The sequence below is a fragment of the Silurus aristotelis genome (assembly GCF_946808225.1).
Source record: "Silurus aristotelis genome assembly, chromosome: 4".
Classification (NCBI taxonomy): Eukaryota; Metazoa; Chordata; class Actinopteri; order Siluriformes; family Siluridae; genus Silurus; species Silurus aristotelis.
Window position 1 is genome coordinate 32,765,695 of NC_139577.1, and position 22,500 is coordinate 32,788,194.

A 22,500-nucleotide genomic window follows, 5' to 3' on the forward strand; every position below is an offset into this window, starting at 1 on the left:
CCTTGTGTCACATATATGTGGCCTATCTAGCATTTATGTACGTTGTTGTATCACTAAAATACTGGAATGAAAGCAAAAGGAGAGAAATCAAACATCATGATAATAAAGAAGTGGATTCTGCTTGGATATTAGATCATAAACCACACCACTATATATTGGATCTAATCCCACCTTTTTATACAACTAACAAGTGAGAGATAAATGGCGTTATGTATTGATTAGCATGGAAGGGGGTTGTTTGAGTTGTCACGTGTCCGGTGCTTGACTTCGTACTAGCTTTGATAGGCCAATTAGCAATGATGAGGATGGAGCCACCAAGAAGGAGAAAAAAAGAGGAAGACCAAGTAGGAGGTTTATGGATGTGGTGAGGGAAGACATGCAGGTAGTTGGTGTGAAAGAGGCAGATGTAGAGGACAGAGGGGTATGGAGACTGATGATCCGCTCTGGTGACCCCTAATGGGAGAAGCCGAAAGAAGAAGATTCAAGATTCATTTGAGCAGTTAGTTTTGGTTTGACATGAACATTACAATTACGGCATCTGACAGATGCCCTTATTAAGGAGGGACATCAAGGTTATAACCTCTATATCCCATGTGAAAATATCAGATCTAACTCTTCTCCTTTATACAATGGTGGATGACATTTATGGCATTTGGCAAAAGCCCTTATTTAGAGCGATTTAAAGTGAATTTATTTATACAACTCAAGGGTCTTGCTCAAGGGCCCAGAAGAGGCAACTTGGCAGGGCTTGGATTTAAACTTGGTTGTATTGGGATTCCGATAGGAAGTCCAAAATGTTGACCATTGAGCAACCACTTCTTAAGTCCAAGTTTGTGTACTTCATCCACCACTGTGATATTCAGCAAGCATCTGTATCCAGAGTGGTTTACAACTGAGCAGTTGAGGGTTAAGGGCCTTGCTCAAGTGCTCAGCAGTGACTTGTGACCTTCTGATCCAGAGTCTAATGCCTTAAACATTAAACTTCCACCTCTCTATGATATCAGTAATACAACTGAGCAGCTGAGATGCAAGTGTCTTGTTCAAAGATCTAGCAGTTCCCAAAAATCAGCCGAGCATTTAATATTGTTATTGCTGGGATTTGAACTCACAACATTCCAATTATTGGTTGAATGTTTTAACCACTGAGATACCACTACGCTTTATATGTTCCTGCCACTACTGCATGGGCTCATTGCCTTTATAATCACAAAAACAGTTTGCGAATGTGTTGAAGAACCTTTTAAGTGACACTGTTGGTTGCTCTGTTGCCAGGTCAAGATGTCTCAGGTGAAGCAGGTGGGACTGCTAGCTGCTGGATGTCAGCCGTGGAATAAAGATGTGTGTGCAGCCAGTGGAGACAGGTTCGCTTACTGCGCTACACTCGCTATCTACGTCTACCAGGTAAACACTGCGAATGTTCACCCGTCCCTCAACAAATCTTGAAATCTGTGTTGTATTTAAATGTATGCTAGTTCAGACTAGCCATAAAATATTGGGCAGCCATAGGAGATATCCATTTTTGATACAAAAAAAATGACACAAGATTACTTTAATTAAATAAGTTACGCACGTGATACACTGTGGACAAAAGTAATTGGTCACCTGACTTTTTCAGCTATATGTGGTTGCTATACATTTGGTTCCTCATACACTATATGGACAAAGGTTTGTGGACACCTGAGATCTTTCTGAACATCCCATTCAATATTTAGTTTTTGATTTGCTGTTAGAATGACCTCCACTCTTTTGTTGTGAGATGTTCCACTAAATTTTGAAGTGTGCTTGTGTAGATACCTCCAGCCACAAGGGTGAAAGTCAAGTCAGGTACTGAAGCCTACTAAGGCCTGGGGTGCAGTCAATGTTCAAATTCATACCGAAGGTGTTCAGTGAGGTTGAGCTTAGAGCTCTATAGCAGGCATCTCAAGGTCTTCCACTTCAATCCATGTAAAGCATGCAGTATTCTTCATGGAGCTGGCTAGGTGCACAGGAGCATTGTCATGCTGGAACAGGTTTGGGGTCTCCTAGTTCAAGTGAAGGGAAAAGTTTTACCACATTCAAAGACGTCCTGTAAAATTTTGTGCTCTCAACTATGTGGTAACAGTTTGGGAAAGAACCACATATGGTTGGAAAATCAAGTGTCCAGATACTCCTGGCTAAATAGTGTATTGCTAGTCTGTTCATGTGAGGAACATTCTCTGAAGCAATTGAGGAAAAAGCTAATTAAGTTCCTGACCTATCGTCTGATCTCCGTATTACAAACCCCCACTATGCTTCTCATCAAACCCTTATGTAGCAGCAGAGCTGCAGAGATCCATGTTACTCTCAAATGTTCATCTTCTTGCTGTGATTTCCTTCTTGCTGCACGTCTAGCTGGACCACAGATACAATGAGTTTAAGCTGCGTTCCATCATGTCCGAGCACAAGAAGACCATCACAGCCATCTCCTGGTGTCCACACAACCCTGAGGTGTTCGCCAGCGCCAGCGCAGACAACCTGCTGATCATTTGGAACGTCGCCGAGCAGAAGGCCGTCGCTCGCCTTGACAATACTAAAGGCACGCAGAGACACACACACACACTTCTAAACTCATAGTACACATGCACACACACACACACACACACACACACACACACACACACACACACACACGCACACACACGTATTACTTAACTACATCACTTACAAACACACATGCATTTCTAAATCTCCACCACACACACACACACACACACACACACACACACACACACACACACACACACACACACACACACATTTCTTTACTACTGTACTTCATGTATACACACACACACTTCTAAACCCACACACACACCACACACAAACAACAAACCATTTCTTAACTACATATACATGTAAACACAATTATTTACACACACACACACACACACACACACACACACACACACACACACACACACACACACACACATCCTGTAGGTTTGTTATATTTCATCTCTATGTTGTGTGTGTAGGAGTGTAGAAGTGGAGTTATGAGCATGGTGTCTGGTTCTCTGCAGGTATTCCTGCGTCCATCAGCTGGTGCTGGAACACGGCGGACAGCGTAGCGTTCGTCTCACACCGCGGCCCGCTGTACGTGTGGGCCGTCTCAGGGCCGGACTCTGGAGTCACTGTGCACAAAGAGGCTCACAGCTTCCTGTCAGATATCTGCCTGTTCCGCTGGCATCCCATGAAGAAGGGCAAGGTGGTGTTCGGGCACACGGACGGGAGTCTGTCCATCTTTCAGCCTGGTATCGTAATACTTTATAATCTTTCATCGTTTTCACTTATGTACTGCTTTTTTGAAAAAACTTCATAGCTGCATTTTATTAATACAATTATATAACTGTAGGTGAGATTTTAACTTCGTGGTTAAGACCTTGGACTATGGATCCAAAGGTCATGAGTTAAAATCCCAATCACAGTGAGCTACCACTCTTTGTCCCTTGAGCAAGAAGACCCTCAACCCCATAGCGGCTTGGATAAATAAATGTAGAGGTTATATCAAAATTATTGAGACACCTGACTTCTCCAGCCATATTCTTGTCTTTTCCCAACCACAAAGTTGGAGGCACATAATTGTACAGGACATCTTTAAATGTGGTGGCATGAATATTTCCCCAAACCAGTTCCAGCATGACAATGCCCCAGTGCACATGGGTTGGAGTAGAAGATCTCCTGCTATAGAGCTTGGACCTCAAACCCTACTGAACACCTTTGGGATGAATTAAAACACTTAATGCACCCCAGGCCTCCTAATCTTACCTTCATCAGTAGCTGATTATACTACCTGGCTGCACAAATCTAGTAAAACCTCTTCCCAGAAGAGTGGAGGTTATTACAACAGCAAATGGGGACTAAATGTAGAACAAGGTCAGCTGTCCACAAACTTTTGTCTATATAGTGCATATCGTAACAATCCTAGGGGTAATGTCCCTACCGTGCCACCAGAGGGCACCGTGTAGTGTGAGTTTCCTTCACTATAACAAGCCTTTCGGTTTACATTTTGCTCTATGTGGTTTGCAGACTTTATTTGCCTCGCAGACTATCGCCTGTTATCTCAACTCTGCTTCTGTTTCCTGTCCTGTGTTTATACACCAACCAGGCGGAACATTATGACCACGTGCCTAATATTGTGCTGGTCCCCCTTTTGCTGCCAAAACAGTTTTGACCCGTCAGTCATTAACAGCATAAACTTCTTCAGCAATTTCAGCTACAGAACCACACGGACCAGCCTTTGCTTCTTACGTGCATTTATTCATTATTGTCCTTCATATGCAAATTGTGCTTATATTATTTAAGTCACACACGTCGCACATGATGTACGTTGACATTGTAGCCCCGCCCCTAGGTGGAACAGGTTTTTTTATGTTTGTTTATTTATGTTAATTAACCTTATAACTGGATTGTTTTTGGTTTTGAAATGTAATAAATAGAAAACTTTAACATTATAACAAGCTGAAATATAATAAATGTTTTTTACTCCATTTTTTTTTACATTTTGACCATCTAAAAAAAATAAGTGTTAACTCCCTAAAACATTCCTGACCCATCAAACCCATTATTAAATTGAGCCTTGCCTGCACATGACCCTGTCGTTGGATCACCACTGTTCCTTCTTCGGAGCAGTTTAGATAGATACTGACCCCTGCAGACCAGGAACATCCCAAAAGAGCTGCAGTTTTGGAGACACTCTGTCCCAGACGTCTAGACGTCACAATTTGTCAAACTCACTCAAAACCTTACGCTTCCCCATTTTTCCTGCTTCTATCATCAACTTTAAGCACAAAATGTTCACTTGTTGCCTAATAAATAAATCCATTCACTAACAGGTGCCATGATGAAGAGATCATCAGTGTATATGTGTATACTTTATTCATCCCAATAGAAACATTTGCCAAATTCCTGCAGTTTCCACACACTTAGGCAATAATGCATGCAATAAATACTACGAAAAATGTAACAGTAATAATCTTAAGTTAAAATGTAAGATGTTTGTATGTCGACAAACATATTGGGACACCTGACCTTCACTGCTTTATGTGGTTCTTCTCCAAACTGGTACCACAAAGCAGAAGGCACACAAGGACGTGTTTAGATGCACTGTAATACAATTTTGTGTTTACTTGAATTTGGAAATCGAAACCTGTTCCTGTATGGCCCCTGTGCACAAAGTGAGCTCCTTGAAGATCTGGTTTACATGCTTTGGAGAGGAAGATCTTGCTGCTATAGAGCTCTGATCTCATCCCTACTGAACACTTTTGGGATAAATGTGAACGCTGACTGCACCCCAGGTCTCCTCACCTACATCAGTACCTGCCTTTCATAATACCCCTGTGGCTGATGAACACAAATATCCATAAACACACAACAAAATCTAGTGGAACATCTTCCCAGAAGAGTGGAGGGAATTATCAGAACAAATGTGGAATGCTTATAAAGCACTATGCTTATGAGCAGATTTTCGCAAACCTTTATCAATGTAGTGAATAAACACTCACTCATTCACTCATTCACCCATTATGTTACCGCATACATATCCTGTACCAAACATTTTCTAATCAAAGTCCCAGGAGAAAATCCTGGCTAACAATGTAAATGTCCCATCCAGGCTTGAAGAATCAGAAGCACGTGCTGCGTCCAGAGTCTCTGGAGGGAACGGATGAAGAAGATCCGGTCACTGCTCTGGAATGGGACCCTCTGAGTACAGACTACCTGCTGGTGGCTAACATGCACAACGGCATCCGGCTGCTCGATTCTGATTCGCTGTCGTGTGTGACTGCCTTCAGTTTACCGAGCGCAGCCGCATGCGTCCAGTGCCTGGCATGGGTGCCTACTGCCCCGGGGATGTTCATTACAGGAGGTAAGACAGAAACATGGCTGTATACACACTCTATTAAGTCTCTATTAAGAATCTCACACATTGCACATCTGTTCTTTTTATTAATTTCTTGATTTTTTTCTCAAATATTTATTAGCCATTTAGCAGAACCTTATCCGTTAATGACTTTTTACCCTACAAGCATGGCTTCCATGGAGAACATCCTTCAATTTGCTGAGCTCTAATTCCATACTGTTAAATGTAGGATAAAATTAATAATAGGCTGCCAAATAGCTAACTTAAGCTAGTATGTTAGACTTCGGTAGCTAGTCGGTTTAGCTAGTTAAATATGGAACAAATTCTGGAAGTTTGAGAGCTCTAATGGTTTATCAGGTCAAGTCAAGCCAAGCTTTGATTGTCATTCCAACCATATACATCTGACAAAGTACACAGTGAAATTAGACAATGTTTCTACAGAACCCTTGTGCTACATCACACAACATAGAGCTACATCGATTATTATTGAACTAATAAAGAGGTTTTGCTGTGAACCGTTTTATCCGTAGAGCACATTTTTACAATGGACATTGTCCCAAAGCAGCCTTACAGAGATTATGGAGTGCTTATGAAGTTGCACTGTATATGTTCAGTGCCTCTAAGTTTGTTCATTATAAGTTAATCCCTAATGAATGAGAAAGTGCTGACTGTGCCAAAAAAAAAAAAAACCTCCCTGAGATGGCATGAGGAGGAACCAGACTCAAAAGGAAACCCGTCCTTAACCTCAACACCGACTGTCCATTCATTACAGTTCCATCATTGTTGTGGTGCTGTTCAGTGATAGGTGCTGAAATGTTGAGCTGTCCATGCAAACAGTGGTCCTGAACCATTGTGGTAAATTATTGATATTAACTGCAGTCCAAATTCATCTTCAAAGTTCTTGAGTTGCTCCGTAATTTCATGTGGAACCATCCTTAGCTGCACAGAGTGGTCTCCAATTAAAAAGAACTCCATCCAGAGGTAGTGTGTTGGGATGAATTGGGCAGATCTGAAGTGAAGAGACGGACAGGAGCACTCCTCATTGGTATCTCAGGAGCATTTAACTTGATGAAACAAAAAGAGAGAGGGAGAATAGAGGAGCAACGAGGATTATTAAGATTGTTTTATTAATAACTATTAAGAAATTTAACAAAATTATGGAACATTACTGTGACATTTTGCCAGTTGGCATAAATTCTGTTGACCCTGATGAATAAATTCTATTTGTTTTACTGTGTGTGAAGACTCTCAGGTTGGCGTGTTGAGAGTGTGGAACGTATCGAGGATGACGCCGCTGGACAATTTCAAACTGAAGAAGATGGGTTTCCACGCTCTCCACGTGTTAAACTCTCCACCAGCAAAGAAAGGTCTGTCTAATTTTTTTTGTATGTCATGGCATTTGTGTAGTATGCTAACATCTATGTGACCACGTTTTAATTATATGGATATAAGATGGCTGCCTCATGTATCCTGTGGTTATTTATTTTTGTAGACCTCCTTAGATACATTATATGTACAAAAGTATTGAGACATCTGACTTTGTTATGTGGTTCCTCCTAAAAAGTTAGAGAAACGCAATTGTATAGGACATCTTTGGATGTGGTGGCATGAAATCTTCTCTTTTATTGAACTAGGACACCCAAATTTGTTCTAGAATGATAATGTCCCTGTGCATAAAGCCAGCTTCATGAAGATCTGCTTTTTCATGGGTTGGAGCGGAAGTTCTTCTGCTATAGAGCTCTGAGCTCAAGCTTATTGTACAAAGAATGTAAATGCTGACTGTACCCCAGGCCTCCTCACCTCACCTACATCAGTAGATGACTTTAATGTCCATTTAGTGTATTTCCGCTATGCATATATTTATAAAGTGCAATACTAATGTAGATCCTAGGAGTCAGTACACCACTATGTGCCAATGTTTCTGTAAAGGGGGTGCTTTTTAAATCCTATCCTGCAACACGTACAGTTCCAGACAGTTATTCAGTACTAACAATTTTCTTATAATTGTTAGTTTATGATATTTGGAAACCTATCAGTTTTGTTAAAAATCTGGATTTGCTCTTCTGGCATGTCATTGGTTCTGTACATCTGCTCTGCACAATGATAATAATAGAATCTAATCAATGATAGAATCTAATCTTATCTAATTAAATCCAATCTCTGTTTCTATATCTCTAGTTTCTAGTACAATTTCCCCATCCAAGAACCACTACATGTCATCCACGAGCGAGGCTGTTCCTCCTCCTACTCTCTCGCAGAACCAGGCGTTCTCGCTGCCCCCCGGTCACGCCGTCTGCTGCTTCATGGACGGAGGGGTCGGCCTGTACGACATGGGAGCGAAGAAATGGGATTTCCTCCGGGATCTGGTAGGAGTCAAGGGATAATATGTAACGTGAATCAATTTGTGATTGTACTTCTACACCTGTTTAGGTGTCCAAGTGTGCAGTTATTGTAAATATTGTCAATTTTTATATCCACATTCTCTTCACATGCGTCTTACACACTTCCAGCACTAATATAAATTCTCAACATTTTTTTCAAAGGGTCATGTAGAAACCATATTTGACTGTAAGTTTAAGCCCGACGACCCGAACCTGCTCGCTACAGCCTCCTTCGATGGAACCATTAAAGTGTGGGACATTAATACTTTAACGGCAGTGTACACGTCGCCTGGTAATGAAGGAGTTATCTACTCCCTCTCCTGGGCTCCTGGTAAGTTACATAATGTGTATAAATGTATTATATATACAGTATATACACACACACACACACACACACACACACACCGATCAGTCGAGCGGTGAAGTGAATAACACTGATTATCTCTTCATCATGGCACCTGTTAGTGAGTAGGATTTATTAGGCAGCAAATGAACAATTTGTCCTCAAAGTTGACGTGTTAAAAGCAGGAAAAATGGGCGAGTGTAACTGATGCAAGTGGGGAGCGAATGCTGGTCCGTGTGATCCGATCCAACAGACGAGCTTCTGTAGCTCAAACTGCTGAAGAAGTTCATGCTGTTAATGCTCGACGGGTCAGAACTGTTTTTGCAGAAAAAGGGAACCAGCACAATATTAGGCAGGTGGTTATAATGCTCTGCCTGATCGGTGTATATACATGCAGATTGTTTTATGATTATAATTTTGAAAAGCTGTTGTTATGACAGATAAAAGTCTCTGTTGAGTACGTTGTATTTAGTCTGTAATTGTATTTGATAATTACCCAAAGGAGACCTGAACTGCATAGCAGGGGCCACGTCGAGAAATGGAGCGTTCATCTGGGACGTGAAAAAGGGCAAAATGATCACGAGATTTAACGAGGTACGGAAAGTACGTCATAACTATGTGGCATTGGAAACTATTGTAGGGTACAATTATGCTTTATAGATTTATATATTTACATTTACGCCATTTGGCAGAAACCTTTAACCAGAGTGATTTACAATAATCTTAAACAAACATCTGAGCAGTTAAGGGTTAAAGGCCTTGCTGAAAAGGGCCAGTGAGGACGGGTGAGATTTGAACTCACAACCTCACAAGATACATTTTCACTTTCTATAATGTGATAAAGAAACAGGGTCAGATGCTACACCATGTCCACTGTAATTAACACACACTGATGGTGAGCTCTCTGACATTATTGTGGGGGTTTTGTGTGTGTGTGTGTGTGTGTGTGTGTGTGTGTGTGTGTGTGTGTGTGTGTGTGTGTGTGTGTGTGTGTGTGTGTATGCAGCATGGAAAGAACGGTATATTCTGCATCGCCTGGAGTCACAAAGACTCGAAACGTATCGCCACATGCAGTGGAGACGGGTTTTGGTAAATCTTTGACTTTGTTACTTAAATAAAATCACATGCATGTAATGACCTAATTCTATTGATGCTCATCACTTTTCTTATAGAATTTTTCTGGTTTCAGTATCATCAGAACCATTGATAGTAAAGTGCTGCATAAGTATAAGCACCCTGCAGCCGTGTTCGGTTGTGACTGGAGTCAGAACAACAAGTGAGTATTTCACTGTCTTGTCTGATCTTCTGTCTATCATTTAATATTTCTACACTGCTAACTGACTCTCCTCATAGTCACCATAACATTTGCAACTATATAAGATGCACCAACCTCTGTCTCTCTGTGTGTTCTTCTATCTCACTTCTCACATATCTCACTTCTATCTCGTCTTCTGCATCACTTACTGAATGTCATTTGTCTAGAAAATGAGTTATTAAGACTGGTCCTGGGTCTCCATACCACTCTGTCTTCTACATCTGTCTCTATCAAACCAACCACCTGCATTTCTTCCCCCACCACATCCAAAACCTCCTGCAATGACTTCCTTTTTCCCTCTTGTGTACCACCTCCATCGTCAGCATTCTTTGACACTATATAACACATGTACCTCCTCTGCAGTCCAAACCATCTCAATCACACATCTCTCCCTTGTCTCTAAACAAAAAGTCATACCTACCCAGTCTCTCTAATAAAACCTATTTGTGTATGCAGGTCAGCATTTTACATTTCTTTTTTTTATTTAAAATACAGGAAAGCTCATGTTCGTGTGAAAGCTCAAAATATACCATAAAGCTTATATTCTGTCATGAGAACATTAGAAAATCATTCATGTTTAACAGCCGTTTGACTCTCTGACACTGACAACTGCACCATCTAGTAGGGGAATGCATGGAGAATTGCACACCAGCAGCACAGTACACACACACAAACACACAAACACACACACACACACACACACATTTACACTCACCAGTGATTGGAAAACTGAATCATTTTAGTGACTTGGTTCTTTGAATCTCATATATCAAAATGAGTCTTTTTTTTTGTTGTTGTTGAGTCATTTAGATAATATAGTTTCTCTGATCAGAAATAAAATATTCAATAAGCAGATCCTCCAACATATCTACATACAGTACACACACTTTGACTATAATTCAATAATGAAAATACGGCAATGCAGCTAATGACAAATGATGGTAGACAGAACGAGCAGCTTCATCTCTCATATCTTCTGGTTCGTGCCGTTAGTTCATTTGTCACAAGACTTTTATAATTATTGTAACAATAATGTCAAGATTTGGATCAAACAAACCTGATCTAATACATTGTGTAGCGTCTATGGGAGTCATGTTACAAAAGAACGAACAGACCAGAGGACTAATGAGATGAACTACTCAAATCTGATTCTTGTACGTAACCTACGGAGATTTTGCGATACTTTGTTCATTAACTTGTAGAATCACTTTTTGAGACGGGTCGTTCTTTTGAGTCACATTAAAGACTCGTTCAAAATGAATGAATCGTTTCTAAACGGCCCGTCACTAACACACACAAAACTAATATATTCTTAAGGTTTAAAATTACAGTACATCTTTTGTGTTTTATATTTATGTTGATTTTATAAGTAGTCATATTTGTGTCTGTGTACAGTGTGTAGAGTGTGTACAGTATGTGTCCCCACACTGGCTAATTAACTAGCGATCTACAGTATGTAGCTGTTTTTCGGCTAGCAATCGTTCACCAAGCATTATTTACTGTAACATGAGTTAATGAGCACAAATCTCCACAAGCAAAATCTAGTGGAACATCTCGGAAGAATCAGAATTATAACAGCAAATGAGGATTAATGTGGAATATACTGTATGTTTGTCTATTCAGTGTTTTCCTTCTTCCCATGTTCTCATGGAGTGTTCGGTTTCATCTCTGGAGATCATTAAACCTTCTTTTTATACAGACCTTACCTCTATAAATATATATATTTATTTCAGTATTCATACTACATACTGTATATTGGGTGTATACACAATGTGCCAGATTACCTCCAGGAACTTGGTACTCCAAAGCTCATTAGATCTTCCTCACTCCCTCAAACTGCTCACAAGCTGATGTTAATGTTAATGTTAATGCCAGGTTTGGATTTAGATCTTATCGTCTTCGCTTTATTTGTTTTGTTTCAGAGACATGATTGCCACTGGATGTGAAGATAAAAACGTAAGGGTTTACTACTTGGCCACAAGCTCAGATCAGCCGCTGAAGGTGTTCACAGGACACACGGCCAAAGTGTTCCATGTGCGCTGGTCTCCGCTCAGAGAGGGAATCCTGTGCAGCGGCTCAGATGATGGGTAAATCATTTATTATTATTACTGGCATATATATATATATATATATATATATATATATATATATATATATATATATATATATATATATATATATATAGTGCGATCTGATTTTGATTTGATTCATCACAGTGCAATTCAATGCAACACGGTGCAATGGAAAAATATGATGCTTTACAGTTTAATATGGTACAGATAGTTGACCTTTATTTCTTTGGTTTAGGTAGACAGTCGGAACATTTTCGAAAGCACACTTTTTTACTGCAAAAAAAAAAAAAACTTACCCAGACGTAAAACCACGCCTCGGTCTCTGTAGTGTTGTCATACGCCATATTCATGTAGCAGCAGTGGTGCTGAGAGAACGTGCGAAACAGTTTAGCGAGGAGAAATCGATCTACATACGTATCAAATATTGGTCACCGTTAATAGGTCACTTTATAAATATTAAAAGCATCACTACATCTGCTAATGATTATATATAAATAAATCGTTTTAAATACACAATTGTACACTTTTTAAAAATCAGTGCATCACGTTGTTAGCTTTTATGCCGTTGCAGACGGTGTTATAATAAATATATCGAGAAATCAAAAACAATTCTGACCAATCAGAACCCAGAACTTTGCTGTGGGTAAATTTCTAAGTGCATGTGTGTTCCAGGACGGTGCGTATTTGGGACTACACGCAGGACGCCTGCATTAATGTGCTGAGTGGACACACAGCTCCAGTACGTGGTCTGATGTGGAACTCGGAGGTACCGTATCTGCTAACATCGGGCAGTTGGGACTACACCATCCGCGTTTGGGACACCAGGGACGGGACCTGCCTGGACACCGTGTATGACCATGGAGCTGATGTCTACGGTACCTCATGCAGTCCATACTGTTAAACATATGTTGGCAAAGGATCAGTGGTAAAAGCTGTAGATCTGTGTGTGTGTGTATCACTGACTTTAGGTCTGACTTGCCATCCGAGTCGCCCCTTCACCATGGCTTCCTGCTCCAGGGATTCGACTGTACGCCTGTGGTCTCTCACGCCCCTCATCGCCCCACTGCTAATCAACATCCTGACTGAACACAGCTGGGACGACATCATCGGAAACACAGGTGAGGATCTTAGGATGGTGGTGAATGAAGCATCTGTTGTTTAAACCTGAATTTTCCAACGATATGTGGTTCTTCTCCAAACTGTTACCATAAAGTTAGAGGCACACAATTGTGTAGAACTCTTTTGGATGCTGTAGCATTAAATTCTTCCTTCACTTGAACTAGAAAAGCCAAACCTGTTCCAGCATAATGATGCCCCTGTGCACAAAGGCAGCTCCATGAAGATATATATGCATTGGGATGTTGGAGTGGAAGATCTTCTGCTATAGAGCTCTAAACCCTATTCCCTCCTCACCTCACCTACATCATTACCTGAATTTACTAACAACACAAAAACCAAAAACCACACACCAAAATCTAGTGGAACATCTTCCTAGACAAGTGGAGCTTATTCTTACAGCAAATTGGAGACTAAATGCGAAATTAGACATTCAAAAAGCACATACCAATCTTATAGTCAGGTGTCCACAAACTTTTGAAGTGAAACTTAGCGGTTTTTTTGTTACAGACCGGGCGATGGTTCCTGGCGCTCCCCCTCTTCTCTGTGGTAAAGTGTCCAGAGACATCAAGCAAGAACTTGACAAACTATCCATTGATGTACGAACAAAGAAGCTGCGCTGGTTCTCCGAATGCTTCTCGGTCAGTAAATCCAAACGTCTTTTTTTTTTTTAGCTCATGTATGATTTGTGTATAAAAGGATAATATGAGTGTTTTGTTTTTCAGCCTCCAGGAGGGAGCCATAACCTGTGGGACCTGGTGGCTGTGATCAAGGGGCAAGATGACAGTTTACTACCACAGAACTATGGCCAGGGGATCATGCACATGAAACACCTTGTTCGCTTCAAGACGGTGAGTGATGATTGGATAGAAGTCACTAGTGGAAACTGGTTTTGTGTTCTGGTACTGGTTTTTATTAGACATGTACTAATGTAGTTCAACATGTTTGATAGCTTTGGATGTTTACAGTTACTCAATTGAGGTTGTTTCGGTTCCTGTGGCCATATAAAGTACCGAAATGTCTTTAGTCAAATTAAAAATACACACACACACACACATACACACACACACACACACACACACACTCATACACACACACACTCATACACACGTAGGCACGGAAACAATATAGTGCTCACACATTTATTGAAAGTCCCTGCGAGCATGAAAGTGAGTGGGTGGGTGTGTGTGTGTGTGTGTGTGTGTGTGTGTGTGTGTGTGTGTGTGTGTGTGTGTGTGTGTGTGTGTGTGTGTGTGTGTGTGTGTGTGTGTGTGTGTGTGTGTGTGTGTGTGTGTGTGTGTATGTGTGTGTGTGTGTGTGTGTATTTTTAATTTTACTGTGTGGTTGTGTGTGGTTGAGAGAATGGAAAGGGAAAAAAAAGAAAAAGTCATCACTCCTGGTGCTGCTGCCTGTAAAGGAGAACAGAGAAACATGTTAGTGTAATAAAGACAATCCTCTTTCTGCAGGCGGCACTGCGTCCTTTTAAAATGTTACGAAGAGTCGTTTTTACGGCAAACTGGATGTTACTATGGTTACAGGAGTTTATATGCAGCACAGAATGCTGATTAAACTGAGCGTTCTGAATTCACAACTCTTTTCAGCCAATCACGATCCAGCGTTCACACTGAATTATGCGTCATCCAGTCTTTTATTTCTTTCCTTTATTCACGTTAACTGAACTTAATGCTGAAGCTTCTAAAGTTTTATGTTGGATTTATGTGGAAAATTGGATGGAAAATTGACAATTGAAATAGTTGTAACTTTTGGTTTTTTTTTTGTATAGTGTATAATTATATGTTAACACAGATTTATTAGGTTACTTATGAATCTGTGAACAAGAGTCCTGTCAAGGACTGTTTAGGAAACATAAACGTCAGTGCATTTGAATCGCCATATTCAAACACTCATAACACATTTTCTTTTTTATGTTTGCTCGACCTTTTAAATAATTCTTCTTAAGAATAATAGACGTGAGAGATCTAATATTTAACAATCCTAACTTAAGATCAGATTTTGCTGCTGTGCATTTAGTATAATTAATTTAAATGAATGTTAATTAGGTTACTTAAACAGACTTTCTGAGTATTTTTTCTTTAACTATAACTCTGTTTACATCTGGAATTAATGGCTGTTCTTGATGATCAGGCATAAGCACAGGTGTGAATGGGGTATGATGTGTCTCCACAATGCATTGTGATCCAGCCCCCTGATTTACATTCTGAGGAACTTGCATGTAACTCATATGCGATGTTCTGCAGTGTTGTTGGTAATAATACTCCTTCTGCCTGATTATTATTATTTTAAGAAGTAATAAATATTGATTTCACTAAAATTAGTGGCCACCAGGGGGCACCACCCCGTTACTGCGCCTCCTGGTGGCCACTAAAATGTTAGACTTGTGTTTGGATCACTCGAGATAGATGTTAATACCAGAGCCTGTTTAACCAATCATTATATAAAGTTTAAAAATTCCACTGGGCCAATCAATGATTTTTTTCTTGCATGTGGGATGAACGATGAAACTCTGAATCTACTTGAATAAATGATATAAAACACACATTACTTTCTCCAGCTCTGGTCTAAAGTATGATACAATGATGACCTCCTGCCAAACTAATGATTCTGGATCGGTATGTTTGTGTGTCTTTAGTTTTTTTTTTCAGAAGATTTCATTTGTGGAACTTTGGATGATTCAAGGTCTTGATTCTCGGGTGAGATGGTTGGTGTGCTGGTGCAGATGGTTTGGTTTTCCTGAGATGTTGGTTGGACATTGGTGAACGAGGTTGAAGAAGAAGAAGCAGGTGTGCAGGTTGAGGTTGTTTGGGTATCATGATATGGGGGTTGGATGTTGGTGATTGAGGTTGAAGAACATGCAGATGGTGTGCAGGTCGAGGTTGTTTGGTTATAATGAGATGGTTGTTGGACACAGGGGATCCAGGTTAAAGATAAAGCATTTGGTGTGCAGCTGGAAGTTAATGGATGAGTTGAACATGGGGGTTCTGGTTTACATACATATGTGGGGACACTCATGTGAATTGTGTGGAAAATGTTTGCTTGCTGTTTCTTGTACCCAGTTTTCAGAAGAAACTCCCCTAAAGTCAAACCTCTGATAGTCAGAATGAGGCACTTGCTGAGGCAGTAGGTGACTTGTTTATTAAAACTTGACAGATCGCCACATAAACGATACGAAGCAACTTAAAAGAAGGAAAGGAAAGAAGAAAGAAGGAAAGATTAAACTGTACAACTCTACAATAAAAATTAGCCCAAAATGAAACTTTTCCTGAATTTTATTGTTAAAAAAAAAAAGAATTTTCTTGCCGTTTTTATAGATCAGTGTTCATTAAATGTAAGTACACTTTAATGCTAAGTATTGCACCACAGCACCCTCTAGTGGGTGAATTATTTACTGCAAAATGCACTGCTAAAAAACGCTGTTCCACCACAGCTGGATCCTGTCAGCTGTCAATCATTCATTTGACATGAATTCATTATTTACGTATTTTTTAAAATGTTCTACACAAGTATTATAACATACAGTAATATTTACATGATTCCTAATATTACGGTAAATATTACGGTAAATACGAGCTAAGATTTATTGTGAAGTATATATATATATATATATATATATATATATATATATATATATATATATATATATATATATATATATATATATATATATTTTATTTATATATATTTTTTTCATACATTGGGTGTGATCTTACAATGCACACCTTTTAATATTTAGTGCTTGAATATTGAAGGAATATTCAGAACGCAGGTGAGGTGGTATCTTAAATCTAAAGTTTGTGAATTCAAATCCCAGCCACTCCTGGGCCCCTGAGCAAGGCCCTTAACCCCATAGCTGCTAAGTTGTATGAATAAATGAAATGTAAGTCTCTCATTATAAGGGCATTTGCCAAATGCCTTAAATGTAAAAAAAAAAAAAAAAAGTAAAACAATGTAACTAATAATATATATATATATATATACACTCACTGTTGGAATTAATAGTGTAACTCTATATATATATCATTTGACTCTTAAACTGTTGTTTACTGTTGGTTGTTCCAATGTATGTGAACTTTTATGTAGATGCAACGTGAAGCCTGTATTTTGCACTCAAACATAATAATACAATATAAATAGTACAAATAATAATAACAATATAATATAAAACATTTGTTACTGTACTCGACTGTACTACTGATCTGACTGTACATAAAACGTTACTCTCCATCCTTCACACATTTCTGTTCCTCTTTCATCTGCTAGGATTCAATTCAACACAATTCAGTTCAATTTGTTTTATTTGTATTGCACTTTTAATAATAGACTTTGTCTCAAAGCAGGTTTTTTGCAGAGATAAAGACATTATAAAGTTGGAAAGTGCTTGGATTCTGCAGAGAGATAAAAGCACAGTATTGCGATGTCCACAATCATTAAACAACTGAAGATGAAATGCATTCAAAAAAGAAAAAAAAAAAAAAAAAAAAAAAAGCACATTTGGGAATAAAACTAGTTTCGCAGCAAGTGTATGAAAGTATTTACCTTCATGATGAATGGAGGTTCACCTTTAGAAAATAAAGACGACTTCATCTGCGTGCTGTAGGAAAAAGAAAAGTGATCCATAATGAGGTTTGAAAGGGGGAGTTTCAGGGTACTTGGCAACATTAAATCAACCAAACACAAACATTTGCAACAGGTGCAGCCACATTTACATCTGGTCTTCAAGATGTCCGCCTCATGCTGAGTGCTCAGCTGCTAGGAGACAGAAACTGTCTGGGGGAAAAAGTATTGGGACACCTATTTTTTTTTTTTCTCCAGCCATATGAGTTTCTTCTCCAAACTTTTACCACAAAGTTGGAGGCACACAATTGTACAAAATGCTTTTGGATGTTGTTGATGTGGATGTTGTAAAACAAACCCTATTAAGATATGCTTTATATGGATATATTCTCGTGGAAGATCTTCTGCTATAGAGCTATAAACCCTTCGGAACGTGATCCCAGTCCTCCGCACCTCACCTCCATCAGTACCTGACTTTACTAACAACCTTATAGCTCAATAAATCTCACACACATCTAAACAAAATCTAATGGAACATCTTCTCAGATGTTTGGAGGTTATTGTAGCTGTAAATGGAGACTAAATGTGGAATGGAATGTTTTAAAAAAAAAGCACAAATCATTTGGTTAGATTTCTCCAAACTTTTGTCCATATACAGTAGTGTAGGAATATTAAATCTCAGTTTGATTAAATAACGTGATGTTATAGATTTTGTTTACTTTGGTGTAACAGTTTGTATTTGTTATTATGGTATAGCGGTAGTTTTTACACAACTTGACGAGTCATGGGCTACATATTAATACGTGTGGCAGGTCAGAAAAATGTATACCGTATTTTCCGGACTATAAGCCTCTTCTTTTTTCCTACGTTTTGAACCCTACGGCTTAAAAAATTAAGCGGCTAATATATAGATTTTTCCGGGGTTTTTCCCGGTTTCACAAACTTCAAGCCAAAAAACTGAGCCCCATAACATTAGACCAATGAAATTGCAGAACAGGTTCAGGTGAACCAATGAAAGTCTTTATATTAAATCAGATGCGCTCCCACTGAATCGGGCCGCACCACATCATAAATATGGATGATGTTCCTCTGATGTTTGACCTGCCGCTCACTCGGACTGTCTACAGGAAATGCGAATCATTCGTCACGCTGAAAACAACCGGGCATGAAAACACACTTCACCTGTGTTCTGAGCTGCACGGCATCGGGAGAAAAGATTCACCGATGGTGATTTTTAAACGCACGACGATGCCGAAAGAAAAACTCTCGAGAGAAATAGTTGTGAAAGAAAGGAGGAAGACAGTGAACAATGACTTTCTTGGTAGGCTACTGTTTAGATACAAGCCGTGTAACAGACACTGTCTTTTGTTAAAGCCTGTGTAAAGTTCATTAGTTTTAATGTAGACATGCGGCTTATAGACAGGTGCAGCGTATTTATGTTTAAAATAAAATCTTTGTCAAATTCAGTGGGTGTGGCTTATATTTGGGTGCGTTTAATAGTCCAGGAAATGACAGTATTCATATTCGTACACATCGTTTCCACCAGACTTGGAAAAAAAAGGTGTGATGTAATGTTTAATTAATCTTAATTTTATTTATATAGCACTTTTAACAATGGACACTGTTGAAAATATATAGATCAAGAATATACATTTTATATACACTGCCAAGGAATATGAATTAGTGACCTAAAGTGACATAGGAACCAGACTCTAAACAATAAATCATTATTATTATTATTACAGTTCCATCATTGTTTCACTGATGGACACTTGAGTGCAGAACTGTTTGGGCCAGTTGTAGTTCAAATGCATTGTGGGTAACTGTTTATATACATTCAGTCCAAAGCCTAAATGGAACCATCTAGAGTGTTATGTATTATGCACTAATCTAAGGTGGGAGGTTGTAGCTTAGTGGTTAAGACTTCGGATCCAAAGGTCATGAGTTCAAATCCCAGCCACACCAAGCTGCCATTCCTGGGCCCCTGAGTAGGGCCCCTTAGCCCCATATCTCCTCAGTGGTACAAATGATATAATGTAAGACCGAATGCCATAAAGACTTGACCTGAGGATGCCAGTGAGATTTTTTTCCAGCTATAATGAAAAAGGAGGAGTTTGAAACACAGCATTCAAAGTTCTCATCATTCACAACATTTCTTCTTCAAAATATGTGTCTGGAATAAAAACGCAGCAATGAGAGATATCTGCATCACTGTCCCCCAGAAGTCATAGAAAAAGATAAAAAGACAAAGAAAATAAAACACCCAAAAAAAGAGTTGATCTGTAAAATTGGAGAAGGGCCCGTATCAGGGTTTTGGTTCCTTGGAGATTTGACGTTCAGGCCAAATGCGTTGGTGGTCACAGCATGGATTTGTGTTTTGTTGCGTTTTTTTCCAACGGAATGACGAAGATAAAAAAACGATAATCGTCGACACTTTCATAGCGTCTGTCTATACAAATAAAAAAACAAAAACAGAATGAGCAAACAAACCCCCCCGAAGAAATATTTATTTGTTAAAAAAGTAGATGGCATGAAGGTGAAGATTGTTTGGATGTCTTCAGGAAGTTCAATTCTAGTGTGAAAGTCTCGGTTTAAAGATGATGTATGTGCTGGAGATGTTGATGGAGCTTCATGGTGTCCTTGTGTATTATTCTTTATCAAGCTTAAAGGTAATTCGGCCTCAGTGTGAAGGTCTTGTACTTGTATGTTGATGGAGGTTATTAGTGGAGCGAAGACTGAAGGTAGTTGGTTCCTCAGTTCTGTAGGACCATGTTTTCACAACATTTCTTCTTCGAGATAGGTGTCTGGAATAAAAACGCAGCAATGAGAGATATCTGCATCACTGTCCCCCAGAAGTAATAGAAAAAGATAAAAAGACAAAGAAAATAAAACACACAAAAGTAAGAGTTGATTTGTGAAATTGGAGAAGGGCCCGTATCAGGGTTTTGGTTCCTTGGAGATTTGACGTTCAGGCCAAATTCGTTGGTGGTCACAGCGTAGATTTGTGTTTTGTTGCGTTTTTTCCAACGAAATGACGAAGATAGAAAAACGATAATCGTCAACACTTTCATAGCGTCCGTCCATAAAAAGAAAAAAAACAAAAACAGAAAAAGAAAACAAAACCCCCAGAAGAAAGAGTTCATTTGTAAAAAAGGAGATGGCGTGAGGGTGAAGATTGTTTGGATGTCTGTAGGAAGTTCAATTTTAGTGTGAAAGTCTCGGTTTGGAGAAGATGTAGATGCTGGAGTACAAATGAAGGATGAGGATTTTGATAGAGCTTCATGGTGTCCTTGTGTATTATTTATCAAGCTAAAAGGTGATTCGGCCTCAGTGTAAAGGTCTTGGGTTGTTGAAGATGTAGATGCTGGAGTACAAATGAAGGATGAGGATTTTGATGGAGCTTCATTGTGTCCTTGTGTATTACTCTTTATCAAGCTTAAAGGTAATTCGGCCTCAGGGTGAAGGTCTTGGTTTTTTGAAGATGAAGTTGCTGGAGTACAAATGGAGGATGAGGATTTTGATGGAGCTTCATGGTGTCCTTGTGTATTATTCTTAATCAAGCTTAAAGGTAATTCGGCCTCAGTGTGAAGGTCTTGGTTTTTTGAAGATGAAGATGCTGGAGTACAAATAGAGGATGAGGATTTTGATGGAGCTTCATGGTGTCCGTGTGTATTATTCTTTATCAAGCTTAAATGTAATTCGGCCTTGTGAAGGTCTTGTACTTGTATGTTGATGGAGGTTATTAGTGGAGCGAAGACTGAAGGTAGTTGGTTCCTCAGTTCTGTAGGACCATGTGTGTTTTTGTGCTCTTTCAAGTAACCAGTTTTTAGAAGAAACTCTTCTAAGGTCAGATCCCTGATCATCCGAATGAGGTGCTTGCTGATGCAGTAGGTTGCTTGTTTGTTAAAACTTGACCAATCACTGTGCTCAGTCACATAAATGCTATGAAGCCACTTGTTGTTGAGGCTGACTATGATGCGGTCCTTGTTGCTGCTGTCTCGGAGGCCGGCATAATCCTCTCGGACATAAGATGGAAGATGGTCAGCAGCCGGTTTGCTCAGATTGCCAACTTCGTAGTAGGGAAGCGCCACATCAGGCAAAAGTTTATAACCGTTTCTTTCATATTTGTTCTCAAATGTGTGAAACCCAAAATGTCCTTTACTTGGATAACAGTGTGACAGCATGACATTGTTTTGCTTGAAAGAGAGACAGTTCTTAGCAAACCAATACAGCAACTTGAGACCATGCCTTGGTGAGGGCCGACCGTAATGAGACTGCTCCAACTGCTCGATTTCTTCTAGTGTCTTCATGTTGACTTCTTAATGAAGATCTAAAACAAAACATATACTGGATATACAGTGGTGCAGGGAAATGGACATTTTTGGAACTAGGAGTTGGCGATTGTGGGGCATCTGTGATCGTTTGGAACCGGTGCAAACTCGTTTAAACCCCTTGCCATTAGCTACAATGGAGCAGTGGATCGGTGCACAGTGAGCGTTCGCGCTAAAGATTTTAAAAGGATGGTGATATTGTGAGTGCTAAAAGGGAAATCCGGGATTATAACCAGTTAGGACGTCATGATCATGTCTCGTCGAGTCACGTGATAACAACTAGAGGTGAGTGAATCCGTATTTATTCAGGTTAAATCCCTAGATATTAATGATTAATGAATCATTTTCTTTATTTACTCGGATCACTTAAGTCCTTGGTTATCTTGCTACTGAACTATGTGTAACTATAAATACATAAACTATAACTATGTATTACACGCCTTAGTTGTTTTAAGTTTTTGTTAGCAAGTAACTGTAGCAACAAGTAGCTAAGTG

At 39.4% G+C, this 22,500-nt stretch overlaps 1 protein-coding gene and 2 long non-coding RNA genes across 9 annotated transcripts in view; 1 reads left to right on the forward strand and 2 right to left on the reverse strand.

Annotated features, from left to right (window-relative positions):
* wdr17 (WD repeat domain 17) overlaps nt 1–22,500 on the forward strand; it is a 112,353-nt gene that overhangs the window by 23,944 nt on the left and 65,909 nt on the right. For 4 of the 7 annotated variants that reach the window (XM_083538600.1, XM_083538602.1, XM_083538596.1 and 1 more), the window contains exons 2-16: nt 1,273–1,401; nt 2,371–2,554; nt 3,039–3,269; nt 5,630–5,881; nt 7,120–7,242; nt 8,054–8,241; nt 8,419–8,587; nt 9,102–9,193; nt 9,606–9,688; nt 9,789–9,875; nt 11,837–12,001; nt 12,659–12,861; nt 12,955–13,104; nt 13,613–13,743; nt 13,828–13,953. In XM_083538600.1, coding sequence (XP_083394726.1) covers nt 1,279–1,401; nt 2,371–2,554; nt 3,039–3,269; nt 5,630–5,881; nt 7,120–7,242; nt 8,054–8,241; nt 8,419–8,587; nt 9,102–9,193; nt 9,606–9,688; nt 9,789–9,875; nt 11,837–12,001; nt 12,659–12,861; nt 12,955–13,104; nt 13,613–13,743; nt 13,828–13,953 — 2,307 coding nt within the window. In that variant the 5' untranslated portion in view covers nt 1,273–1,278. The remainder of the gene's footprint in view (nt 1–1,272; nt 1,402–2,370; nt 2,555–3,038; nt 3,270–5,629; nt 5,882–7,119; nt 7,243–8,053; nt 8,242–8,418; nt 8,588–9,101; nt 9,194–9,605; nt 9,689–9,788; nt 9,876–11,836; nt 12,002–12,658; nt 12,862–12,954; nt 13,105–13,612; nt 13,744–13,827; nt 13,954–22,500) is intronic. The other 3 variants (XM_083538601.1, XM_083538597.1, XM_083538599.1) reach the window with 1 other exon arrangement.
* Nucleotides 1–22,500, reverse strand: part of LOC310724644 — a 190,345-nt gene that overhangs the window by 17,683 nt on the left and 150,162 nt on the right. The gene's annotated exons all lie outside the window — the stretch shown is intronic.
* LOC310724627 overlaps nt 21,867–22,500 on the reverse strand; it is a 4,196-nt gene continuing 3,562 nt past the window's right edge. Inside the window, exon 3 of the long non-coding RNA XR_014533107.1 lies at nt 21,867–22,004. This is a non-coding gene — a long non-coding RNA (uncharacterized lncRNA). The remainder of the gene's footprint in view (nt 22,005–22,500) is intronic.